At 38.1% G+C, this 25,336-nt stretch overlaps 1 protein-coding gene across 5 annotated transcripts in view; it reads right to left on the reverse strand.

Moving 5' to 3' along the window:
- The window catches only part of OSBPL3 (oxysterol binding protein like 3), an 87,841-nt gene that overhangs the window by 20,267 nt on the left and 42,238 nt on the right, over positions 1 to 25,336 (reverse strand). Inside the window, exons 3-15 of one of the 5 annotated variants that reach the window (XM_030970114.1) lie at positions 25,026 to 25,268; positions 18,550 to 18,661; positions 18,295 to 18,348; positions 17,971 to 18,084; positions 17,072 to 17,242; positions 13,270 to 13,396; positions 12,355 to 12,458; positions 12,118 to 12,210; positions 11,348 to 11,504; positions 8,839 to 8,969; positions 6,255 to 6,362; positions 3,331 to 3,465; positions 2,541 to 2,634 (exon numbers count right to left, since the gene is read on the reverse strand). In XM_030970114.1, the coding sequence (XP_030825974.1) occupies positions 2,541 to 2,634; positions 3,331 to 3,465; positions 6,255 to 6,362; positions 8,839 to 8,969; positions 11,348 to 11,504; positions 12,118 to 12,210; positions 12,355 to 12,458; positions 13,270 to 13,396; positions 17,072 to 17,242; positions 17,971 to 18,084; positions 18,295 to 18,348; positions 18,550 to 18,630 (1,369 nt within the window). In that variant the 5' untranslated portion in view covers positions 18,631 to 18,661; positions 25,026 to 25,268. Of the gene's footprint in view, positions 1 to 2,540; positions 2,635 to 3,330; positions 3,466 to 6,254; positions 6,363 to 8,838; positions 8,970 to 11,347; positions 11,505 to 12,117; positions 12,211 to 12,354; positions 12,459 to 13,269; positions 13,397 to 17,071; positions 17,243 to 17,970; positions 18,085 to 18,294; positions 18,349 to 18,549; positions 18,670 to 25,025; positions 25,269 to 25,336 lie in introns of all 5 variants that reach the window. The other 4 variants (XM_030970091.1, XM_030970083.1, XM_030970106.1 and 1 more) reach the window with 4 other exon arrangements.

Consider the following 25,336-nt stretch of genomic DNA (forward strand, 5'->3'; position numbering starts at 1 on the left):
CTACTCCTACTGATCTCTTCCTACTTTGCATACTCCTACCAGGGAAATTTACTGTACCATGAATTTACATTCAGGCCTTTCCACATTGCTCCCCATAGCATTTAAACTTGGCGATGTTACTTTGAGATATACCCCCCATATATTGATGGAGAACTGATCTGTTGTAAGGTTGCAAAAGCTGAAGCAACTGTAGAGCTCTGGGCTTGCTGAAGATTAAAAAAAAAAGGACTCAAGTCAAGAGTCCTTGACATGAATATCTGAAGTCTGTGTTCCTATATCAAAGCAACCAGGATAAATAGCTCTAAGTGTGCCATGACAGGATTTGTAGCAAAATCCAAATAGAGCTACAAGCTTCCACAACAGGCACTAGTCTGAAGTGATTATATTGCTTAGCTGTAAATCACTTTTGTTTCAGAGGGGAATGTGTTTGCCACTACAAGAACATATTTTATCTTTCCACATCCTCAGGAGCACCTAGGAAGCTCCTGCCTTAGGATCAGTTACTATTTGAAGACACCCAGGCATAGCTTCAGTCTGTCAAGCCCTGTCCCTTTCTGGCTTTCCTCACACAGCTCTGTCTCAAAGGAATTAAACCCACACGGGGCTGCATATCTCCTTCTGAGCTACACATGCCTGAAGAATCCCTGCCCTTAAATGCACTTAACTAGTCCTTCCTCTTCTCTGCCACTGACATAAGCAGGGTATCAGCAGTGCTTACAGCAGGGACAGGTGACCACAAGGACAAACTTCTCCATGCCTGCCATGCCTCCCAGCCCATGCCTCATGTGGAATATTTAAAGGGTACTCAGTAGCCTCAGAGTTTTGAGGAAGGAGTTTCCATCTTTCCTACCACTGGCAAACTCCAAGTCCTAATACCTCATATGACTGAGTTACTCTAACAAGGTCAGGTGGACCATTTGCAGTTCCTTGCCTGTATCTTTCTTTTTACTTAAAGATGGCATGGGCACTAGGGATCCAATAACCTACCTGAAACAATTATACTGTTGAGAGTTAAGGAGCTCACTTCTTTACTTCCCTATTGGAAGAATTTGTTTAATATCAGAAGAGGCCAAAAAGAAGGATGTTCCCTTAGATACCTCAGGAATGAGGTAAATGCTAAAAACTTATCCTTGTTTAAAAGGGCTCCCAGAAATGGGATTGGGCTATGTCTTTTGACAGCTTCTGATTAAAATCAGAATGCAAATTGGCTCATTTACATATTCTGGACCAATCCACTAATTGAAGTAAGCTGCTGAAAAAACAGAGTGGAGCAAGAACTTCAGTGCTCAGGTACCAAATTTTCTAAGCAGTGAAGTTTGCCTAGTCTCCATTACAGAAAGGCCCAGGCAGTTCTGGTTTGTAGGACCTGTGACAGACAGGATGAATGCCAAAGGAGGTTTACACATCTGACCTCCAGTCAGAGTCAATGACTTCTGAGGCCAAACTGGACCATTATCAACATCTGATCTGACCTTCTACATTACAGTGGCCAGAGGATTTTGTCATAATCCCACAATTTATGGTGCAGCTAAAGCCTGTAGGAAAACGACATCCAGTTTTCTATTAATGGCAGTGGCAGGCTGCCCAAAGCACAGAAATAGCAGGTACCAGAAGCATGCAGAGGTGCTTCTTATACTGAAGAGCTTCAGTGACAGCCTTTGTTAAAAAAAGATGAACTGCCACATTAATACAACTTTCTAAGGTCCAGATCATGAGATAAATTCATTTGTATTCTTTCCTATCTTAAAGGAAAAATTTGAAATTTCTTCATTTTGACCAGTTATAGAATACATATCAAACTACCCAAGTTCATAGGAATTTGCTGGTTCTTGGAGATGATCAGGAAACAGCTGCTGGTGAGAAATCACTGTTCAGCATTTTTGAAAATAAAAATATATTGTTAGACTGGGAAGAACATTGTGGTTAGCTGAAATGAGTTGAAGGCACAAAGCCAATTAGGTTGTAATGACCAATTCTTTTTTTGAGTCTCTTTCCATTAGGAGGACAAATGAGCATAGGTACTAACAAGACTATCATGATTAATACATGCAAGAAAGAAATTCTTATGGTCATGCACCAGAGCTGCCAGTGAGTAATTATTCTCACGTTCCTTTAAACACTAAGTTCTTCTAAAACAACAGGACTTCTGAATGCAGTTGCTAAATTGCAGACTGAAAAAACAGTGTGACGAGGAAAAAATAACTTTTTTGAAAAAATGAAAGCAGTTGGTCCTTACTACTTCGAAAAAATCCTGCGGCCATGAGAAACAGAGAGAGTGGGAGTCACTCAAAGAAGCCAGGGAAAGAGGTGTTTCCCTGCTGATACAGAACCCCCATCCTGCTTAATCAACAGTGCCCAGATAAGCAAATTAGCTGGAATCTGCTGTTTCAAACCAGTCTCAGTCTATATGAGAAAAAACACAGGCTTTTTACTTCGCAAAATCTGTAATATCAAATTATCTAGTAAGAGAAGAAGAAAATATCCAAAACAAGCAGTAACAAAATTCTCAAAACATAGCAGAAAAAACTCACTGAACTTACCTAAAGTTTGTCTTTCATTCTCCATGTCATTGCTTAGGTTATCTTCTGAGGCATTATCACTGATATCACTTACATATGAGTCATCATCTGATACCTGAGTGTGGGGTGGGGATAAAAGCAAGATACATCACTCATTAAAATAATCCCAAAAGCATGTGGACATTATTACTTTCAGCTGCAATTATTGTTTTAATATAATTGAACTGTTCAAGCTGTCTCTCAGTACTATAGAAAAGTACTACAAAGTCCTAAGACGACACATTTGAGTTTGGGAGAGATGGCTATAATTAAAATTTTACCTTGAGTGGAGACACGCTTCCTCTCCTTGCCTTCACAAGTAAGAAGGCTTTCCTCATATCAGAAGCCAAGGTTTTTATGGAACCCAAGAGAGGAAACAAAGATCTAATAAATTTCAATATGTATGGCATCAGCCTCAAGGTATCTACAGGTACCACAAGGACAGGTGTGAATAAGTATTTTTGTGGTGTAATTCCCTGGGCACTTGTATAATGACTCAAGGCAGCCTACGATGTCTGCAGTATCTGCATACAAGCTACTTAATTGCCATCTCCCTCACTGTGTATGTAAGACTTCTTCATAATACTTGCTACCCTTTACAGTGAAGAGACAATGACAACAAATAAATATAAATGGCATCTTAATTTCTAAATGTTTTGAAAATTTAAATTTTCTGGCAATCTTCTGATGTACAGTTAGTGCTCAGAAAGATTGCCAGTCAATAAGCAGATAAGAAAATACGTCTGAATGCTGTCAATCTCCTTGCTCAGACCTCATTTTCTGAAGAACTAGCAGACAGCAGGACTTCCTGTGCATCAAAGAATTCTGTGAGAGAGTCAGCGATAGACAGTCTGCTTTCATTGGAGACCTGGTGAACCAGACCTCTGCCTTCCTCTCTTGAATTTTCCTATTTAAAAGAAAAAAAGTTTTGAGCAGGGAAGTAGCACAAACAACATTCAGGCATGCAATTCCACAGTCTCCTAACTTGAAGGGCTATAAAACACTGAGAGAAGATTGCACATGCTCCTCTTCAATTTATGTGAAAGATAGCATGTGTTTCAAAGTGGGATTTAAAACCAAAGTAAAACAGACCAAAGAGAAGGAAAAAGAAGGAAAATAAAGCAATGCATATTGAGTAAATCACCTAAGGTGCTGTATATAAAAATGCTTTGCTATTTGAATGATTTAGTGAGATATATCCAAGGTGTATCATCAAAAAGCCCACAAAAGAACAAAACTCCCATCTCTTTATATTACACCCTAGATTCACATTCCTTCCTGATCTTAGCAAATTAATTAATCTTTTCCTGCTCAAGCCTTGCTTAATGCAAAGCCTGCCACAGAGTAGTCTACAAAATTCAGAGGGGTAAAGTTGCTTTGTTTATAACAGTATGTTTTCCTAGCTCTTTTTATTCCCTAATTTTCTATGTTGTGCTTTGGAAATCATTCCTTCATATCCACACCTGAGATATCTCCATGTTACCCAAAACCAACATATTATTAAGGCCACATAACAGGAATTGCTTTTGCTGCTGGAGGCACATTTGACTGCCACAGGGAGCCTGATGGCCCCTCCCATGGGAGCACTACAGATCACTGGTGTAAGCAGAGCTCCAAGAGGTGGCCTGGCAAAGGTGGGGTGACCAGTGAGACTTCTCATTCTGTGGTGGCAGTACAGAAGCTGGAGAAGCTTGTGTGCTACTGTTTTCCCTGATAACTCCACCAATGCAAAGAAAATGAGCTATGCTGGCCCAAATGAGTGTGTTAGCTGCTCTCAAGATTTTCTGCATGAGGTGCTTTACTAGCTTATAACCATCACTTCCACATCATAATTTTGCAGGAATTGTAGTATTTTATTTTCAGAACAACATAATGAACAACCTGACAAGCCCACAATCGAGCTGACAAACCTTCTTTCAAAGCTTTTCTGTTGGTAGGTTGTGTTGTGGTATGGAATGTTATTTGGTACACGCTGATAATGGTGACATGGAAACAAAACAAACTGCTATAAAAAAGACTTGAAAAACCCCTCCTTTTACAGCAAGGATAAAACAGAACCTCAACATTGTTCCTCCTGGAGGAAGACAGTTATACTAGCCTACAAGTAAAAAAAAAACCAACAACCTTACACACATAAGCATTGCTACTGGGATTATTTCCAATACTATTTTGAATCTGAGAAGGAAAGTGAGCAGGAAAGACTCATAAAAGAGCATCAGGTTTATATATCTAACACATAAGCTTCGGTTTTTCTTGTTCCATATTCCCACTTTGGCATGATGAACTACAGTTAAATTACCCAACAGACAAACAAAACTTTTCCCTTATGCAAAGGCTTGAGCTACTATTTTATACTGCTTCAATTGTCACAGGTGGATCACAGCACCCAATGTATCATTTAGTGACAAGTTTTGTGTCCTGCCTTCCTCAAAGCAGCACTGCTGTATCACAGTCCTCACACAGTCTTAGAATGAAGCTTCTCCAATATAAGTGATTTCATCCTTAAGTTCCAGCCCAAGCCATGCCAGAGGGAATTTGTGACTGCAACCTCCAAAGGACCTTCTGAAAGCTATTTTTGTCATGTGTGTCTCTTTGTGTGTGTATAGCGCATAGCACAAGATTCAAAAATAACCCATTGTCATTGCAAGGACCTCCACTAAAAAAGAAAATAACTCCTGAAACGAAGTAACAATGCATTAATGCTTTTCTGGATAGCAGTTTAAGGGCTGCTCCAAATTCTCATGGGTTTTAAAGCAAAAGGCATTAGAATGATCAACTACCTAAGGAAAAAACCCCAAAACTGAACAGCTAAATATGACCAAAACACAGCTCCACTACACCAGAACTGAACCAGAAGTGAACAGATGGAATCTGTTCTGGAATGACTAAACTGTCTTTAAAAATAAAAGGAAATAATTAGTTACATAAAAGCCCCAGCATTACATGCACTCAAGTTCTAATGAAAGATTTATACTACAAGCATAGCAGAGGTTTCTGTATAAGTTAACATTTAGGAAAATCCATCAGATATAACACAGTTCTGGCTTCCCTCACTAACACCATTAGCACCCACATCTTATGACCTATAATTACACCATTTTCACATGCATTCTGCAGTGAGCCAAAAAGCTGTCTGAACATCAGTGGAATCTCAAACCAGCTAACTGGATGTAGAAGAGTCCCTGGCTTCACACAAAGAAGATTAAATGGCTGAAAGGGCTCTTCTATGTCCCATTAACTTTGATCCTTTAAGGGAAATGTCTGATAATCGTTCTAAACCTTACATGATCCACACTGGTAGCCAACATTCTGGGGTAACAGCACTTAGATGGGTGACAAAAGATCTACATAACTTAACACAGGATTAAAAGGCAAGAGAAACAGTGGCACAAGGGGGACAGGCGGCAGCTCTGTACATGCTGAACAAGAAGCAGGCGAGGGAGAACACCAGGAACCAGTAGCAGAAAGCAATGGATGATGTGCTCAGGAGACCTGCTCACAAGGCAAGTCTTTGAAACCAAACACCACACAATGCATCACCAGAAATGACTCACAGCCAGGAAGGCAGACTGGCTTTGCTAACACACCACACCACGGGGGAGACACCGAGAACAGACAAGAGGCAGCTATGCAGCACTGTCTAGATGTAGGGGCTGGAGGAACAGGACATCGCTGAAAGAGGAAATCCATACCCACCTTCACCAAATCTGGGCTTGATTTTGCATTAGATGCTGAATCAATGATCTTAGATTCGGCATGTATTCTGCGTAACCGGTCTTTAAGATCTGTGTTTTGTGCTATTGCCTGGAACATTTAACAAAAATATTGGGGATATAAAGTTCTCTCAACTAACTCGAATGGGGCTTTATTGTATATAAAGGGGCAAAGACTATTTAAAGTGTAATATAAAACACCACCATAGACTTTTTTGACTGGTTCAAAGAATCCTTTATTATAAATGCTTCAAACCTTACTCCTTATCTGTCAAATTAAAACTGGTTTTTTCCAGTGTGACGTAACAGAGACACAGTGGAGGAAAAAAGTCAAAGATGGCAGGGATATTTTTCTTTTCAAGCTCCCTTCCTTCACCCTCATCTCCAAAACAGCCTCTCTCAACGTTAGTTCTTGCCACATCCAAACCCCTTTGATTTTCCCATACCGGCAGTTTCCTTTGCCTTTCAATGACAGAGAAACAAGACATAAATTCACACAAGGTAACAGGTACAACTCGTGTCCTATCAGATTATAATGGCAATGGTCAGAATAAAAAGCCTCTACTGCAGACTCATGTTTGTTACATGTTATTTACTTATTCTGGGTGCATCTGATAGACAGATGTCAGTTACAGTAGACTTATAGGAAGAGAGCCTAACCTGCAATGAAAATGTCTCTGAAATAAAAGACTGTATTATTAATTTTGGAACAGTATGGAAGACTTACATCCCATTTTGGTGATCTGAATCAATAGCAGGATGTGGAGAACCCTGCTGTTTACACATTCGCTTTATCCCACAAATGCTTCTGCTTCGGGCAGTAACTTGTGTTGGAAATACTCTTGGGTGCAGGAAAGCCAGAAAGCTCAATGTGATGATGCAGGGGAGAAAACTCATTTCTGGCTTTAGCTATATGTGGTCTGAATTTGCCATAAAGGTATATATATCCCTACTGTGCCAAATGCTCAGCATTGTGTTAAATCCTCATCAGGCAAGTGCAAAATACCTCTCCTGTAATGACAATTTCCCATTTTCATTATTTGCTACAAAATGTTTTCTTCTTCCTGCTGTCCTATTCCTCCCCCCAAACCAGAAATATTGTATCTTTTTCCATTCTGTATTTCCTTTCCTTAGAATGTGTGTAGGTCAAGGACACTATCTTAATGAGGGGAAGCAGAGGCAGATATGCTAGTTTTGTGGTGGTTTATTCACTTTAAATCTGCTCATTTTTCTGCCACTGCCAGGCTGATGGGAGCAAAACAGACTTTACAGATCTGCAGATTAAAAAGAGCCCTCATAGGTGATTACCTTGCTGAAACAGCCACGGTTCACAGATGACTTCTGGATGGGCTACAAGACTGATCAAGCATCAGATAAAACCTAACAGAATTATTTTTTAGACATGAACAGGTTGAAGATGGACAACCACATTTCACTGCCCAGAAAACAAAATAATTCATGCTAAGCTGAGTGTTCACTAAGTTCAGCAATCTTAAAAGTGATTTTCTGATACAAAATGGTAGACAAGTAACACTGAAAAAATAAGAGTCACCTATTCAAATATCAGAAGTGGAACATCTGAAAGCCAAAAACAAAAGAAGTGTAAGTGAATGAGTTATTACACAACTTCAACTTTTTCTAAACACTGTGGAGACATCACAGTCTCTACAGGTCCAGGCAAACAGGCATGTCATACTCTTAAAAACTGTGATCACATCCAGCTTTTGTAAAGCAAAGGGAAGTTTTCATACTGAAATAATTCTAAGAGAATCTATATCACACTGATCAGTGCCAGAGAGTCTCCCCTGCCCCTGATTTGGTGTTTGCAATAAACTCTGAAATTATAAGGCCCTAGTAATGATTGCTGTCATTGCCCTGGAATCAGACCAGTCTGGTTGACATTTTTAAACATGACCAAGCTGAAAAGTTCTGATCTCTACCAATTACATAAAGCATACCAACCAAATCCCCACCTTTTTAAAGAGCACAAGCTTTTGTCATTTAGAACTCTGCCCTAATAGCTCCATTGCTGCTTTTAGAGGACTGAGAGATAATTGAGGCTGAAAGACAATATAAACAAGTTGTACTTGAATTTGCTTTGCAGTGTCTTGGTGTAGCATGGTGAAGCTCTAGTGCATTAGAAGGGACAGCTGAGTGCATTCAGCCACCCTCACCTTTGTTTTATGCCAAGTCATACACAGAATATTTGAGTGCTGTTTAGGTAAAGAAAAGGAAAAGGAAACCTGCAACCCATCAGAAGTGAGTAGCAGCATGTTCAGAAAGAAAGCAGACTCATAGTCACAGAGCAGCTCTCTGATTCTCCATCTCAAATGATACAATTAGACTACATACCTAAATCAATCCATCTATCAAACTCCAATGATTTGACAATACCTTTAACATTTAGCAAAGTCACTGAAAAACATGATCTAGAATAACTTACTATGATTAAATTCTGCAAATTTTAGCACGCAGCTGACACTCAAGAAACAGAAATTAACTACTCCAAAATTTAAAAGTAGTATCTGATGACAATGAAGCTTGGTGAGCTTCAGCATGTCACTTACAGATGTTAAGGCATTCTTCAAGCCCACTATTTGTGCAGAGGGAGATGAGGATGCATCGTACTCCAGCATCTGCTTCAGCTTTTCTCTCTCTGTAGATATGGTGCTGAAAGCTGACCTCAAGGTGAAGTAAACTAGAAGCATTTCACAAAAAGGGACAGTTAAAAACAGCAATAGCCAATTGTATACACACCAATTACATAAAACTCCAATAAAGCATCATTTATGGTGACAGAAACAAGAATTTAGGTTGAGGGATCCAGGGTGGGTTACTAAAACCAAGTAATATTAATCAAGGTTATAGGGTAGATTTTTTGTAGGAGACATGTTTATGGTGAAGGCTACTGTGTTGACTACATTAGCCACAGTCAAAATTACTCTGATTCTTTGTGACAGATGGCAACAAAGCTAACTAACAACATCTGCTCTTCACTTGATTTTGTTTCCCAATTAGCTTGAATCTTCTTGAATCTCTTGAATCTATTCCATATTCCTCTATAAATTCCAGTGGGAGGAGAAGAAGAGACAAGGGAAAAAAAAATCAAATAGGAAAAAAAATCAAAAAAAGGGCAGCTATAATACATATTGTGCCACAGCTATAGGGTTTCCCCACAATTAAGTCAACTGTGGTGTTATGTTTTGTTATTTCTTTCCATGATAGAGAAATTACAGCTTGTTAGATGATTTAGTGACTCAAAGGGTCAGATCCTGAATGATGTGCATGCTGTGCTGCTACTTCTGCTCCTTCCTGAGGCACTATCACCAGCCCAATACATTTAAATCAGACAACAGATCATGTAATTTTAACATCACTACAGGGGGGTTTATAGGGGAAATGCACTTTTAGAATTTTTTCACCACTGTGACATTGCATCTTCTCTTTAACCACAAGGAATAAAAATTTATTTGAGCAGTACTTGTCGGTGTAGGTTTTTAACACTCATCTGACTGGAGCATTAGAGGACTTCTGAGGACCTAACTGAGCCCTGTAATACAGCCATGAGACTTGCCAATGCAAAAATGAATCCATTTACAGGGAAATGAAGATAGAAAATCTGAGCATGGATGCATGAGAAGGGCAAACAACAAGAAATTCCTAACACTTCTCTCTCCTAATCATCCACTCTGAGTTAACCTGAATCTTCATCATTTCACTGAGTAGTTATGTAAGCCAATTTAGTATTCTGAAAAATTATTCTTAAGGAATATTCCAATACTTCAAACCATTACCAAAGCTAATTCTTATACTATCCAAAGAAATCTTTAACAGCATCACAGGGTAGGGAGGGAAAGATATCCACTGTGATCTATTCTGTTAGGCTTTCTTTTATAAGTAGATAAGATGACTAGAATCTTCAGTGACCTTCAATGACATTTAATACTTTGTATACCAACTTTACTTTTCAAGAACCAATGCCTACTAAATGACTAGTGTTACATTTTATGCAATTTGTATCAAAGAGGTGACACAAGAGGTTTCTCCACTACTTTTTCTTGGAACAGGGGTGCTATGAAGTAACTTTAGAAAAAAATCCTTTGTCCTCTTAGTAAAATGATTCTGTCATTACTACAAAGTTAATTGTCCCTTCAAATGTGTGGATCAATCTAACCAAAATTTCTGTCATGGGCAATTCCAGTAAGATGATCTTGAGTAGGTGATTTCTTTGCTCTGCTTAACAGCAGCCTTTCCCACTGCATCCCACCCTCACTTCTTCTCTTCTTCTGGAAAACATACGTCAGTTTTGACTGTAATTGGCTTTATGAAGTTTACTGCTTACATACATTCCTTACATAACAGAATCAAGATACATCAGCACCAAAGGAGAGCAGCAAGCAAAGAATGCTTATTGATACCATCAACCATTATCTGTGCCAAAGGGGACAAAGCCAATCCTCCCAAAAGCCTTTCAGCTATAAATGCTTAAGTGCCTCCCTCAACAAGATCACTTAAACAATAAAAATGTTTCTGGTGCGAGGGTGATGGAACAAAGCACTTGCTAATGAAAAATGATTTTGAGGGAAGAAATATTTCTAGTCAAGCTCCCCCTCTGGCTGCTTTGCATGATTTACTCTTCTGTATTCACTAAAAATAGGTTACTACCATAGCAACCCTTGCATCACCAACAAATGTTGACTCTGAACCACAGTGAAGCACACAGAATATAGAAACATAAATGTGCCCATATGCACAAATATGCGTGCAAGCACAAGAGAGTAAAGTCTGCTGTATTTCTAGCAGCTCATTTTACGTATTTTACCTTTTGGCAACAAATAGAACAATCTAGGCTTTTAGCACATAAAACAAGGGGTAGTTTTCTATGAAATAAAAACTGTAAAAAGTGGTGATTAAGCCACCCTTTTCAAACTACTCAAGATCTCAACACTTGTAATTCCTAAAGGAAATTAAAGGAAGAGTGTTCTCTAAACAATAAACAGGAAGCATTCTCAGAAGTCATATAATTATCTAAACTGGGATGATATAAAAGCATTTATACAAGACAATTTCATTTACCTTTATGTGCAACGTGAAATAAGTCCTCTTGCATTTTAGTAAATTCTGATGATGTTTCAGAGCCATCAGAGTAATTTTTCTCCTCTACAAAATCTATTGTAGATAAGTTTGGATTGGAAGCATGCAGTCTCATAGGGGCAGAAAATACTGAAGGCACCTGTAAGTGTGATAGTAATTTGTGATGTTTTTATAAACAAAAGAAAATCTTGTTTTATTGTATCCGCTTGGATTCCATGTTGGAGACACCAAAAATGAAAAAAATTACTGTCAATTATCAATTGAAACTTTGAATGGATGACACCTGGCAAATGAAACCAGAGATATAACTTCACCCAAGGTGCCATAATGGGAGATTGCCAAACTCAAAAAAACAAGCCCATTGAGAGCTGTTCCATATGCTAGGTTATTTCCCCCACTTATAAGTATCTAATCACATGCCTTCTGGGGGCAAATGTGCACAAAACTATCTAGGGAATTTGCAAAAATCTGTACTCATAAAAAAAAAAACAAAAAACAACAAACCAAAAAACCCCAACAAATTAGAGAAGATTGACAATGGGTAAAAAACATGACCAGTGTCCTGAAGGTAACAGGTTCTACTGCAGATATCAATGACATCACATTTGTGTTTTGTCTGATATATTACCACTTAAAATGAGCTAACACAGGACTCTATTAAAAAGGATTCATATTTCCTTAACTGGTCATGCCAAGAAGCAATCAATAACTAAGGTTTGGAGGAAGGTGGGCTCTGAAAGGACCAAAGTTACCTGTAACATTCCTTTAGCCTCTTTCCCCACAACTCTGGATCGCCACCTCCTGTGTGTTCTCTTTTCCTTCTTTGGGCTTTCAAAAGGTCCAACCTTTTAACAACACACAGGACAAAAGCAATAGAGACTGCCATAAATCCAATAACGCTAAGAAACACCTCGATTCTTTAGGATTTGGGGTTATTTTTTGGAATTGTAAGGGAAAATAGTTTTTGGTTTTGTTTTTAAACAACAAACCTGCATAGCATTTATAGCAGGCGCTGAATACGTCCTGTGAAGAACATCCATGCTCTGTAACAGCTGGTTCATTTCCAGTAAATATGTGTGACAGTTGGAGAGGTCTGTTTGGAACAAGGGAATATTTTCAGTTGCCCTAAAGTAACAGACACACTGACAGTTTTCTTTCTTTGTAGATTAATCCTATTTTGATTGCAGCTAGCTTAAGTTATTCATTGACTAAAAGCATTAGACAGCTGGATAAAATGATTGTATCCTATAGTCAAGTTTAAATTCAAAATATTGAAATGCATCTATATGGTGTGTATAATGATCATGATATCTTCTCCTAGCTGGATGCAGAAAAATGAGAATAATGTGATAAATTCTGCAGTTTGAGATTTGTCAGAGCTCCTCATGGTGAGGGTAACAATGCCACAGGCATCAACACTGAATTGTACATTCAGACCTAGAGGTGAGGCTCCTCTGCAATAGAGATGAAGCTCACTGGTAGGTAGAAATTTAAAAAACAAATATCACATAGACATTGCCAACATGAGAAAGATCTTCCTGCTCTTAGTAAAGCATGAAAGCAGAAGGTGACCTTGAAGTACAAAGACTTAGTGCTTTTTAAGTTACTAGGTTTTGGATGTTCAAATCTTACTACTGAACATGATGTTCCTATATAAAAGAAAATGTACTGAAATGCATTGGCTTCTTGAAGAGCTGCCTGCAATTGATACCCCCACATCCAAAATTACCAGTTCTTTTGAAAAAAAAAGTGAGTAACCACTTAATCGACAACCACATCTTTCCTTCCTCCAGTTTCAGAGAAAATTCTAACAGTAATGACTACTTAGTGTATAATACTGTCATTGTTAAGGGAAAACTAGGGAAAATATTAGGCTACTTTCAATTTTCTTCAAATATAATTACCTCTTGAGCATTTTTCCATGTCTTCAGAAGACTGTAGCCAAGATGAAATCCTTGACTCATTACTCGAAAAAGAAAATGACAAATTACCTCCAGTTGACGTTGAATTCTGTTTGGTCAAGCTGCCTGCCTGTTCCAAAGAAGAACAAGTGAAGTATTAACACACAATATTTTAATGTTTTATGCACAAATTCTGACAACCAGCAGTTGAGGACCATGTCATGGACAAGGACTGAAGGCATCAATTGCATGGAGGGGGAAGAAGCGTATGATCTAGATTAGGTATATAGTCATTGAGCACAATGGCATGATAACTAATGTAACTGCTGTCCACAAACAGCAGAAAAACTCAAGGAACCACGAAAATTTGCTGAAAACTAAATTTTGAGGAAGGGCAAAGTTATGCATAAATTAAGTCAACTCAACACAGTCTTAAGTTGCGCCAAGGGAAATATAGGTTGGTTATTAGGAAGGTCTCTTCCAACCCAGTGATTGTGCAAAATAATTAAAGTACCATATCTGAAGAGGACCAAATTCAGAGATTCTGTTCCTTCTTCACACTTCCCAAAGAAGCCCCAAAAGTAGCTAAGATGTAACACACACATTTGTTAATGCTATTTTTTCAGTGTAAAAACAAGATATCATTTAAAATTTTGACGCTAGATGTCATTTAAAATTTTACACAAGTCTGAAAGACTTCAGCATGGATTTGGCTCAGCAGTCCTTTAATACAGGGATGGTCATACACCTTATCTGGGTAAAGGCTACCCTTTGACAACACCTCAGTAAACATTTCCACACTTAGTTCAATTTCAGCTGTGCCCATCATCAGATGCTTCAAGAGGTGATGGAAATTCTGCATAAGCGTTAACTGAGGAGTATAATTATGTAGCTTCCAACAGAAAGAAATTTTTAGCCAGTACTAGTACTATTACTATGCTGTTTTCTTCTCTAACCTAACTACAAATAATGGCCACTCAAATGCCTAATTATTTATACATCTTACTAAGCCTTTCATTTTCAACAAAACCCAGGTAAGAAGATGCACAAATCACATGCTTTGTCAACATCTTGTTAATAATCAGTTTTAATCTGTTTCATCCTAGTGCCTTTACACAGCCATTTTACTTATGGTTATGAGAAAAGCTGACTAAATTGTTTGGCTCTTCTCTGAAGCATACAATTTACAAACTTTGTTGCAACCTCCTGCTCACCTTACATCAGAACTCCAGTAGCACTAATTTTAAATCTATTAATAAGAAACTTCATCTACATCTCACTCAGCTGCAGCTTCCTTAGTTGGCCTTTTCAAGTTTACAGCATAAGCACCAACCTGAGTTTCAGAATAAAATAAATGCACCATCCACGTGATGCCATTTGGTATTTTGTCAGTATGCAATAGCAGTAAGGATCAGTGAGCACACTTGTTTTTAAATTAATCAGTGCAGCTTAGGTGGCTTATTCCTACATAAAGCTGTCCCAGCTTTAGTTATATATTTAGACATATACATACACACACACATATATATATATCCAAATAATAATCTCAGCATCTTTAAAAGCACAAGTAAACTGAATTTAATGATAGGCAATTATATTGGCATTTTGTGAACCAATTTCACATTTATCTCTTCATTAATTGGCCTCACCTAACCAGTTTTTCCAGAACTCAAATACATAAGTGAGGTGAGCATGAGGAAAGAAGGAAGTAGGGATTACCAAGAAGCAGACAAGAGAGAGCTTGTGTAGCTCCAGTTTTCATAGTTTTGCTTTGGATCAGCACAGTTAAGCTTTAGAATCCAGGAATTCCACATAAACATGCGTAGATAACTACACCTGTCTCTCAACAACAACAAAAAAATGTGGAAACCAATCAGGTGCTGCTAAAAGCAAAGAAAATGCAACTCAAATTTCACTTGATATATATTTCTCAAAATAACCTAAGTGCTGGAGTGATATCAACTAACACCAAGCTAAGGCTGGTGTAAATTGGCAGACTTCCATTTAGCTTGAGCACAGCTAAGGTGATTAACTGCAGCTTAAGAACGATCCCCTTCTATTTTTCACATGAAAATAAGTAGGGCTTCTTTGCAGTGCAAATCTGGATTAATAGTCTGAATTAAAGTCTTTCATGCCAAAGAAGAAATGGTTAGTTTCCTGACAGTAAGCAATAGATTTTAGATATGCTGATCACATAGGTTTCTTTGGTTTGGGTTTTTGGAGTTTTATTTTTTTGAGGGCACCAGCCCTCAAAAAATATATAAATATATATAAATAAATAAATATATAAATATACCACGGACTTTGCTATGTTCCACTTCTGTCCTTGATATTCTCCCCCCCTTCTATCCCTGCTGTCTTTCAGGAGAAAATAACTGAATGTCCACGGGAGACTTGCCCTTCCCTTGCAGGCAGTGCCTCAGGAGAGCAGGCTGTCAGGAGAGCAGGCTGTCAGAGCCCTGGAGCTGCTGCTGGCACACGAGGTGCTGCAGACAATTCTCTGCAGAACGGCCTGGTTACTGCAGGGTGAGTTATTGTTCCTTCAGCTGCCCACTCACACAGACCCCCTCCTGCTCCACCACAAGCAAAAAGCTGTTCTGACACACGTCTGTGTTTGCTACAACTCATTCTCAGTCACAGGATACAGTGAGGGACTGCAGGTATTGGGGAACAAGCCTGCTCAGATCATGAAGCAATTACACCAGGGAAAAGCAAGCCTTGGGTGGAAGGAGAACAAGAAGGGCATTGCTGCTTAGGAGTCATTCTGGAGCTGACAGAAACAGTTACTACATCTTAGTTGTAGTAACATAGAACAGTTTTTTTTTTTTTTTTGGTTCTCTAAAGCAACCAGTGATTCTACACTGGAGCAGAAGAGCTGCTTTGGGTGAAGGTCAGCCAGCCAATGTACAGACAGCTCAAGGCACAGAGGCTGTGTTCAGGCACAGAACACGCACCATCTTCCATGAAACTGCAAAGAGGTCATTTATGGGGTTGGACTGAGTATTTGTCAGGCCATTTGTGAAACGAATTCACAGACTTTACCAAAAGAGAAGTACATTTCTGACTGGACTCATCCAGACCCCTTATCCACCCACAGCACAGCCCTTGGATTGGTCTGAGTAATGCTTCTGCCTCAGTTAAAATATAAATGGTCTTCCTGTATAATTCCTAGTATATATAATATATTAAAATATATAATATATTATATAAAGTAATATAATATAAATATATAAATATAAATATTAATGTATATGATCATATATAAATATTATATGTTATATGATATAAATATATAAATAATATAACATATGTATAATATATATTCCTTATATATATAATTTCTTGTATAATAGTGAATTCTTGTATAATTCCTACATACTCCTTAGTTAAGTAGTCAGCTTCATTCATGTCAAAGGGGAGAGGGTTCATAAGAAGGATGTACAGCAAAATGCTAAAGGGAAAAAAATACTTAGCTGAGTACTCTTCTGTGACTAATATTCACCAGCACACATCAGACAAATAGTGATATATGTCCCAAAAATTCTAACTCAATATACAGTTTTGAAATTCACTGTGAAAGTACAATTTACTGGATTAAAATAGTGAAAAACTACTAAAAATTTAACAACATCATAAAGGAAACTGCTCAGGTGTAAATCAATAAATAATAAATTTTCCTCTTGACATTTTAGAACATAACTTAAGTGCCACCACCAACTTCCATTACGCTCTTTATTTAATGAACACAAATTAGACTAATTTACTTCCTTATGGAAGCTCATTATTTATACATAAAAACTATTACCTTTCTACCTGGTGCAGAATCACAGAAACCTGGGACAGAGTCCGTGGTAGTAGACGCAGGGAAGAAAATGTTATTGGTGTCGTGAGGAAACATGGAGATCTCGTTCTGGCGGTACATTCTGTGGTGGCGGAGCTTTGCTACCCATTCATCAAACAGCTCCTGAGACTTCACCTGCACAAAATTTCAGGGGGGATGACATTCACATTCGAAAAAACTAACAAAGAAATTACGGAATTTTGTGCTCATCAGACAGCTAGCCTGGCTGACCTTTACTGGCAAAGTATCAGGAAAGTTTTTTCTAAGGATGCTCCCACCAAAATGCACATTATATGAGCTTAGGCATGACAAGATAAAGTCAAGGAAAAAAGAAAAAAGAAACTACAGTTAATAATTATGCCTTCCAAAGCAGAACACAATACTAGAGCAACTTACAGATTTAAAAAAAACCCTTAAAGTTTGAATAAAGCCCCTCATATTTATAATTTCTTAATTGCCATAGTTAAAGCTAGGTCAGTGTTTGATTAATTACAAACAGAAATTTGATTTTCTTGGTGTATTTCAAAACAATTTATTCTGCAATTATAAATCCTCATACTTGACCACGGAAAACATGTCTTACAGATAAGACAAGGATGAAGATACTGAAAATAAAAGCACTTATGCAAGAAATGAAAAAAGCACTGCTAAACATGAGGCTTCTGTTCAGAACAGGGTTACTGATTCTGGGCCCTAAAAGAGTACAATAAGACCTCTCCTGTTATTAAGTGCAAACTAATCTGATGAGACTAAAAAGTTATTAGTGCAACTGACAAACCTCTTGCTATAAAAAAAAAGTGCTCCAACCTACACAGCTAATGGCAGTAGTTTGGGAGCAAGGTTATAACAATCTTGAGACCTACCTTCAGGTGGTATATCTGCTCCTCTGTGTCCAAATCTATACATTTTGTTGATTTCTTTACAGACATGACAGAAAGTCCAACATCAATACAGCCATGAAGTTTTCCTCTCTCTATCTGCAAAAAAGTAAAAGGTAAAACCCACAATCACTCCAGATGAAAGCAAGAGGATAAATATTACCTTCTGAAATCAGCATTTCTTCCCCTCTCAACCTACTGTTTAGAACTACTGAAAACTCTATTTGTCATTGCCAACAGTAGGGAATTTTTGTTATTTTGGATATTTGTTACTTTATAATGGCCTTAAAGATCATTCAGATCACTTACATCAGCTCGGCATTTGGAATACTTCAAAATCCCTCTGTCCAAAAAGAAGTATCTCTATAACAGAAATGCAGAGAATTAAAACCAAACAAAACACACACAAAAAGAAAAAGCCACAATCAGAAAAATAGCACAAACACATCCTCTCTGCTTCCATTTCTCTGGAGAACACTTTCTCTGCTTTTATGTAACCTTTTTGTCAGAAAACCACACCAAATAAGCCCCACTCAAGCTTTCAGATGCACATTCCTTTCCTACCTTGTGCCAGCCTTTCAGAGGCCATTTCCTCTTTTTCAGCAAGCAGCCCTCCTGCTTCTGTGGCTCCTGGGTACAATTCATTGCTCCCCGGAGTCCTTCTACAATTTCCCAGCTGTCCTGCTTAAACAGAAAATCCAAATGTAGATCTTATTTCTTCCAAATAACTGAATTTTTAAGAGAGATTCAAGAAGAAGAAGGCTATAAGAAAAAAAGACAAAACCCAATTGATGTTGAAATATAACCAAGGTTCCATCTTGACACTTTGTTATGTATCATCAGAGACACAAGGTTCTTTTTAATTTTGATAGAAACAATACCATTTAAAAAACCACAATTTTTATGACACCATCCTTCATTGAATTTTTTATGTATCTCTTCCTGTACATACATGCACACAGTACATAACCATAGCATAGTCACAATTTAGCAAAAAACCTTCTGTCATCAGAGACAGAAAATGTTCTATGTTAAAAGGATAGATTTTGCAGGTTATGAAGCAAAAAATAAGACATTAAAAATGAAGATCTTTTATATGAAACTCTTTTGTTACTCAGTAACTCAAGGTTTTGTGTTTGGTGTAAATCACAGCCTCCCTAAAGTAAAAATAATAAGATAACTAAACTAAAAAAAAATATAAAAAGCCAGGAAAGTACTGTGAGGAATATGACATAAATGGAAATTACAAGAAAAACAGAAGTCACCCTTCATCAGATAAAACTAATTAAAAGCAAATCTCTCTTTTTTGCCACCAGGAACTCTTAAATGAAAGACCTTTCAGCAACAAACCAGAGAAGAGTCTAAATCTCACAGTATTTTTATAGCTTTTATTTATGGAACAACTACAAATGACAATGTAACATGAGTTTCAAGGTTTCTGATGAGAGATCTCATGAATTATTTATTGCCCGGACTTGGCAGATGCAGCATTATAAATAACAGAGAGGAAATGGTATGTGCTAGTACCATCCCCTTATATTTGAAAAAGATAAAGAATACTTTAATGTACAGAGTATAATAAGAGAAAAGGACTAGTATGAAGCACATTAGGGAGAAGAGAACTATTCTAGGTAGATAAGTACTCATGGTGCTCCCTGTAAGATACATAGTGAATTATTCCCAAAAAGAGCTTGGCTGGCTAAAAAAAAAACCAAACCAAACTTAAAAAGAAAAATGAAAAAAAAATTACAAAAAAAAATCAGCAAGTGTGCTAGCTGTCCTCATTTATTCATTTTCAGAATCCTTAAAGTTAATCTCTATAAACCCAGAAAAAAATTACATCAGGTAATATGCTCATTACTTATGTAATAAGGCATTACAAGCAAGTCAACTTTGAAAAAGCATCTAATAATTCCACCACACTATTGGTGGCACTCCGTTATTTCTGTTATTTTCCTTGTGCCTCATTTAATAGAACAAACTGGTAAGCTGCTCTGCTTTCCTGCTTTGAGTTTAGTCTGCCAACACTCACCACACAATGAGCCACAAGCAGTGGAAATGTGGGGCTGAGCAGCTCCTGTCAGCCAACACCCTACAGACCATCCAATGATGTTGTACTACCTCAACACAAGTCAGAAGTGCATTTGTCCTAACCAAAGTTTTTACAAGGGAATACATTTTGTCATATAGTTCTAATTAAGAACTAACAGCTACAGCTGTGAGATTAAGAAAAATGTTGTGTTAATGGTTTTGTTTCTTTCTTCTTGGAAGTATCCAGAAAAACTTAGAAGCTGCTTTGCCCAAATACCAAGCAAGCTATTTCCCTTGTCATGCCAAAATATATTAAACTGCTGTACCCAAGCACATAATTTTTCCACTGAGAATTAATCTGGTAATGGTGAACAGTGGATCTTTTTCAATATTCTAGTATTGTACCTAACCAAAGAACTTTCTCCAGTTTTGGGATCAAATTTTCACAGAGTTTGGTTAAGCATAAACACAGTCTATCATTGATTGCAGGAGACAAGCAGAAATTTCATCTCAATCAAGGAACTTTTGCAGTATCATAGATCATCTTGGTTTGGAAGGGACCTTACGAGATCATCTAGTTCCAACCCCCCTTCCTCTAGACCAGGTTGCTCAGAGCCCCATTCAACCTGGCATTGAACACTTCCAGGGCTGGGGCATCCACAAGTTCTCTGAGCAGCCTGCTTCAGTGGTCTCACAACTTTCACAGTAAAAAATCTCCTAACAGCTAATCTAAATCTTCTTTCTTTCAGTTTAAGACCGTTCCTCCCTCTCCAATCACTATGTAAAAAATCCTTCATTCTTTTTTATATGCTCCATGAAGTATTCAAAAAGGCTGCAATGAGTTACCACAGAGCCTCATCTTTCTGTAAGGATAAGCTTAGGAAGAAAGGGATTTCTGAAATGAGACAGAACCATGATAGTGGATGTGTGAGGTGAAAAGAATCAGCTGAGAAATAGCTCAGCCAATTACACTCATCTGGCATAAACACAGTGTTAATAGTTTTGATCAAAATACAATGTTCTTTAATTCTTTTTAGTACAGAATACAATGTTCCCTGCACTAGAACTCCAATTTTGCCTGGATCTCTCCTGCAGTCCAGACACAAGGTGTCTCTCACATCCCTTCAGGAAAGTCGTATTTATCACAGTTCTCCAGGTGAGCAATGTGTCCTAGAGTGTGCCTTCTCAAATACAAAGTGTGAAAATGGGAAGAAAATCTGAAGTGGAAGCACTGCTTCCCCTCAAGCAGGCTTGACAACCTGCCAAATCTCAGGTAGAAGGCAAGTCTGCTACTCATCTCTCTACCCTGGGAACCTCACACTCCAATTGTCAGCTGTACATAAAGGTGCCTGAGTTGAATTAGAAATGGATCTTCTTAAAAGCTCACAGAATTAACAGTTTGGGGACCTGCTGGATACATGCAAGGTGGCATGATGGATTAAGAGAACCTGTTCCTCTTCCATATACATCCTTCCAGATGAATCCAACCTTTCCCACCTGAACAAACTCTCACATTTTTCAAGAACACTGCTGCTGTGACTGGTTTTGATTTTCCACCAGACCCTACTGATCTTGACCAGGTTTTTTGTTTTGTGAGGGATTTGACACCTCACTGAATGAGGAAAAAGCATCAGCTGGCTATTCCTGGGAGCAGCTGCAGAAGTGAAAGAAAACTGCTTACTCTCTAAAATGAAGGCAAATGAATCAGCCTGGTCGATTATCATCTCTACTCATCCCTCTGAAATAGCAGAGGAGCAAACTGGAGACAAAGGATTTCCTGAAAGCATTCACATTATACTCCCTTTTGCTTATTCTTACCCCACAATAGGGAACTGAAAGAGATAGCCCAAAATATGGCACTAACTTCAAAAAAAACAACGCACCCCCCAAAAAACCACCCCAAAACTCCCATATGAATGGCATTAACAATTCTAGCATAAATCTCCTGTCTAGATTGGTTGTGTTTTAAGATTATGACACTACAAAAGATTTTTGCATCATTATCTGGGCCAAAATCTACACAAAATTATCAACACTGTATTTGCTGCCCAGGAAGAAATTTCACTTGGGGCTAAGGGAGGAACAAAATCTTTACTTTTCTTAGGTCTAGAGGTGCTCATTTCAGATAGGCACTGAAAAATTCCCCTGTACACATTCTTTGGTGCATACTCAGTCTACGGCTGAGGAAAAAGCCCGTAAGATTTTGGTCTTCAGAGATAAGTCCATTATTAGGTAAATGTATTAATTTTCTTTGTTTAATATAATGAAAGCCTTCTCATTTTCTGCAACATTCTGCACCATACTGCTCCTTAAGGCAAATTATTTCAGGGAAAAGTATGAAGTAATGATTCTGAATGGCCCTCAGACTGATGCTTGCAGTTGCAGCTCCCTGAGCAAAACAGATGACAGTGTCACACTCTCTTTCAGTGCAAAATGCAGTCAGTTGTACCAAATATTTTAAACTGCCAAAAATAGAAACTTACTTTGTGGAGGATAAGGGTTGGCATCAGCTGCAACTAAGGCATTTGTTACGGTTCATAAAATTGGCAGAAATGATTTCATTTTCTTTTATGGAACGTGAGGTTTTTTTAAAACAGTTCTCCTGTCACAAAGCTTTTCCCCAGTGGATCTATTTTAAAAGTTAATTAACATATTAGATTTAAAAATAACTAGCACAACATACCTTCTTTTGATCACAGGTCAATTTAAATTTAAGGAAGGTCAACACCAGTTTTCTTTCCTCACAAAACTGAATTTGAGTTTTGTCTCTGTGGAAGAGATCCCTTTCCATAACTGAAGGAGAGGGGAACAGAAAAGCAAAGAGGTGGGAAGTGGCAGTAGCCTCCAACTTTCTACGGGGCTTCAAAGTGAAGGTGAATTTAGTGGAAGAGGATTAAGTGTTCACCTGTTCAGTTCACACAGCAATGCACTACATCAGGCTGGAAATGGGCACCAAATGTAGCAAAGGAAGGAGTGGATCCCTCAAAGTCCTGCAGCCCTGCTTAAGTCAACTCCTTTCTAGCACTGTGGCTCATTTTCTGCATCACAGGAGTCCCACAAACAGCCCTCCAACATGGAACTAAACTTTAGCAGACACAGCAGCCTGGCACTACTGTGCTTCCACATCCCAGCCTCAGGTCACTTATTTGATGCTGGCATACCCTAGCAATAAAGTCTGCATGTAGGAAATCCAGAGAGGCTCAGAATTCAGATCCTGCTATTTTTTGGGCAAATTTCACCCTGCTCCAACTCTTCTTTCCCCCCCACAATTTTCAGATCATATTTCTACTTAATCAGATTCAAAGAAGTACTGCATCAGAGCAGCAGCACAGAGAAAAGCTCCCCTCAGGAAGATCTGTCACTAACCCACGAGCCATGAGCACAAGGGATGCAAGTGTTTGAAGGAGGAATAAGAAGCCCTCCATGGAGCTGGCACATGAAGAAAAGAATATCAAAATCATAGCATGTCACTCCCTAACCTGCACAGCACCTGGCAACATCATTTAAACTTTCAGGATACTATTAATCAAAAACTATCAGTAAGAGTGTTACATCCCACTATTCTATAAGGATTTTGAAACAAACACCAAAACAAATCCAAACAAATGAACAAAAGCTCCTGAAGGTTATTGTTCATGTGGTCCTTTTTTGATTAAGGGATTCTTAACCATTTCATACAACTTTAGGTGGTTGTTGTTGTCTTAATGGAACACCTAAATGATTGTCATTTAAACTAATATGCAGATGGAAAGGGCAAATAAATGGCATTATCATGGTTCCTTATATTGGCTGTACTACACACCAGTGAATTTAGTCTTACTCATGTAAATCCTATTATTTAAATAATAAATGATAACACTTGATAGACACGAACTGTTGAACAGACAATACCAAATCTTTTAAATTATACTTTCCAAAGGTAATCTCATATGGAAGATATAAAAAAATAGTATTGCAGGAAAACAAAAAAGACATCCTGAGAGCAAGGATTTTATTGTTCAGTAATGCACAGCACTTCTCACAAGTGCAGCACTTTAAAAGTCATAAATTGTTCAGACACTTGTCTGCCTTGCCAACTGCATGAGCAGGGCCAGAAGTCCTAGAAGAGCAGGTGCTGTTTCAAAACACAGCTGAGGGCTCCAAAGTTTTTGGGGGATTGGGATGCTCAATTCCAATTAAAATATCTGCCTGAGGCAGCTTCCAAGAGCTCCACTAAGCCAGCACTTGTACAGATGTAAGTTTATGCTGAGCACTTTGTTCATGACTTTGCAAACATGGATTGAGCACATTTAAGTTTAATTCTCAGTGCAGCTGCAGGTCAGCATTTCTTGCCCACAAACGAAACCTTCTTCAGCAGCCTCACCTGTCAGGTGCAAACACTTGTAGACAGGTCTTTTGAACTGAGAGGTTTACAGAAAACAGAAGCAAACTTCTTAGCAGGAAACAAAGCAACCTTCACATTTGGCATGCAGAAGCATCGTGTTACACAAACGGTCATTTTGCTATCTACAGTTCTACAGCAACACCCAGCACAAATGGGCATTCAAAGAAGCCCTGTGTCAGGTTCATGAAAAATGAATTATCTTTCACACATCCATGCACACCTTTCCTTGGAAACTTGAAATAAACAGAGCAGTTACACAATATTCTACTCCAAAAGTAGTGCCTAACAGAAAAGATTTGGTATTTCAGGATCAAACCACTGAGACCAAGATGCTACAGCAGCTCTATTTCACTATAAAGACACCATACATACAATAAGATAGAAATCAAAATTCACTGTAAGCATTCCAGTTTTACACATGCCTGCTGTTCAGTAATATGTGTTTAATGTATTTGACTCAAAACAAGATGCTATCAACAAAAAAAAAAAAAAAAGAGAGAGGAAAGCAAAGAAGTGATGAAATAAAACAAGCAAGCAACAGGAAAACAAGGTTTAAAAGATTTGCAGATATCCAAGAAAAAAACAGCCAATCTTAGCAATGCTTTCAGCTTGGTGAAAAAAGTACCTGTCGACTTCCCTGCTTGGAGGAGCAGCTGCTAGTACTTCTTGAAGGAGACAACATCTTCTGGGATGCACCAAAGTTTTTTTCTTCGCTCATGATCCAATGCTATTTGTGTCACATAAGCTCACTTAGAACACCATTAAAAGGTAATTTGGAAAATGTGTTGGAAGACTCCTCAATGAAACACCAAACTCATCCTTTATCCAAATGCAGTCCAGTGGCATGATCTGTACCCCATGGAAACTCCTAAAAGGGAAAAGAAAAAAAAAAGCCAAGTTGTCAGATGCTGTCTCCTGCTGCCACATTCTAGCATG

Source organism: Camarhynchus parvulus, chromosome 2, assembly GCF_901933205.1.
Source record: "Camarhynchus parvulus chromosome 2, STF_HiC, whole genome shotgun sequence".
In the NCBI taxonomy this organism is placed as follows: domain Eukaryota; kingdom Metazoa; phylum Chordata; class Aves; order Passeriformes; family Thraupidae; genus Camarhynchus; species Camarhynchus parvulus.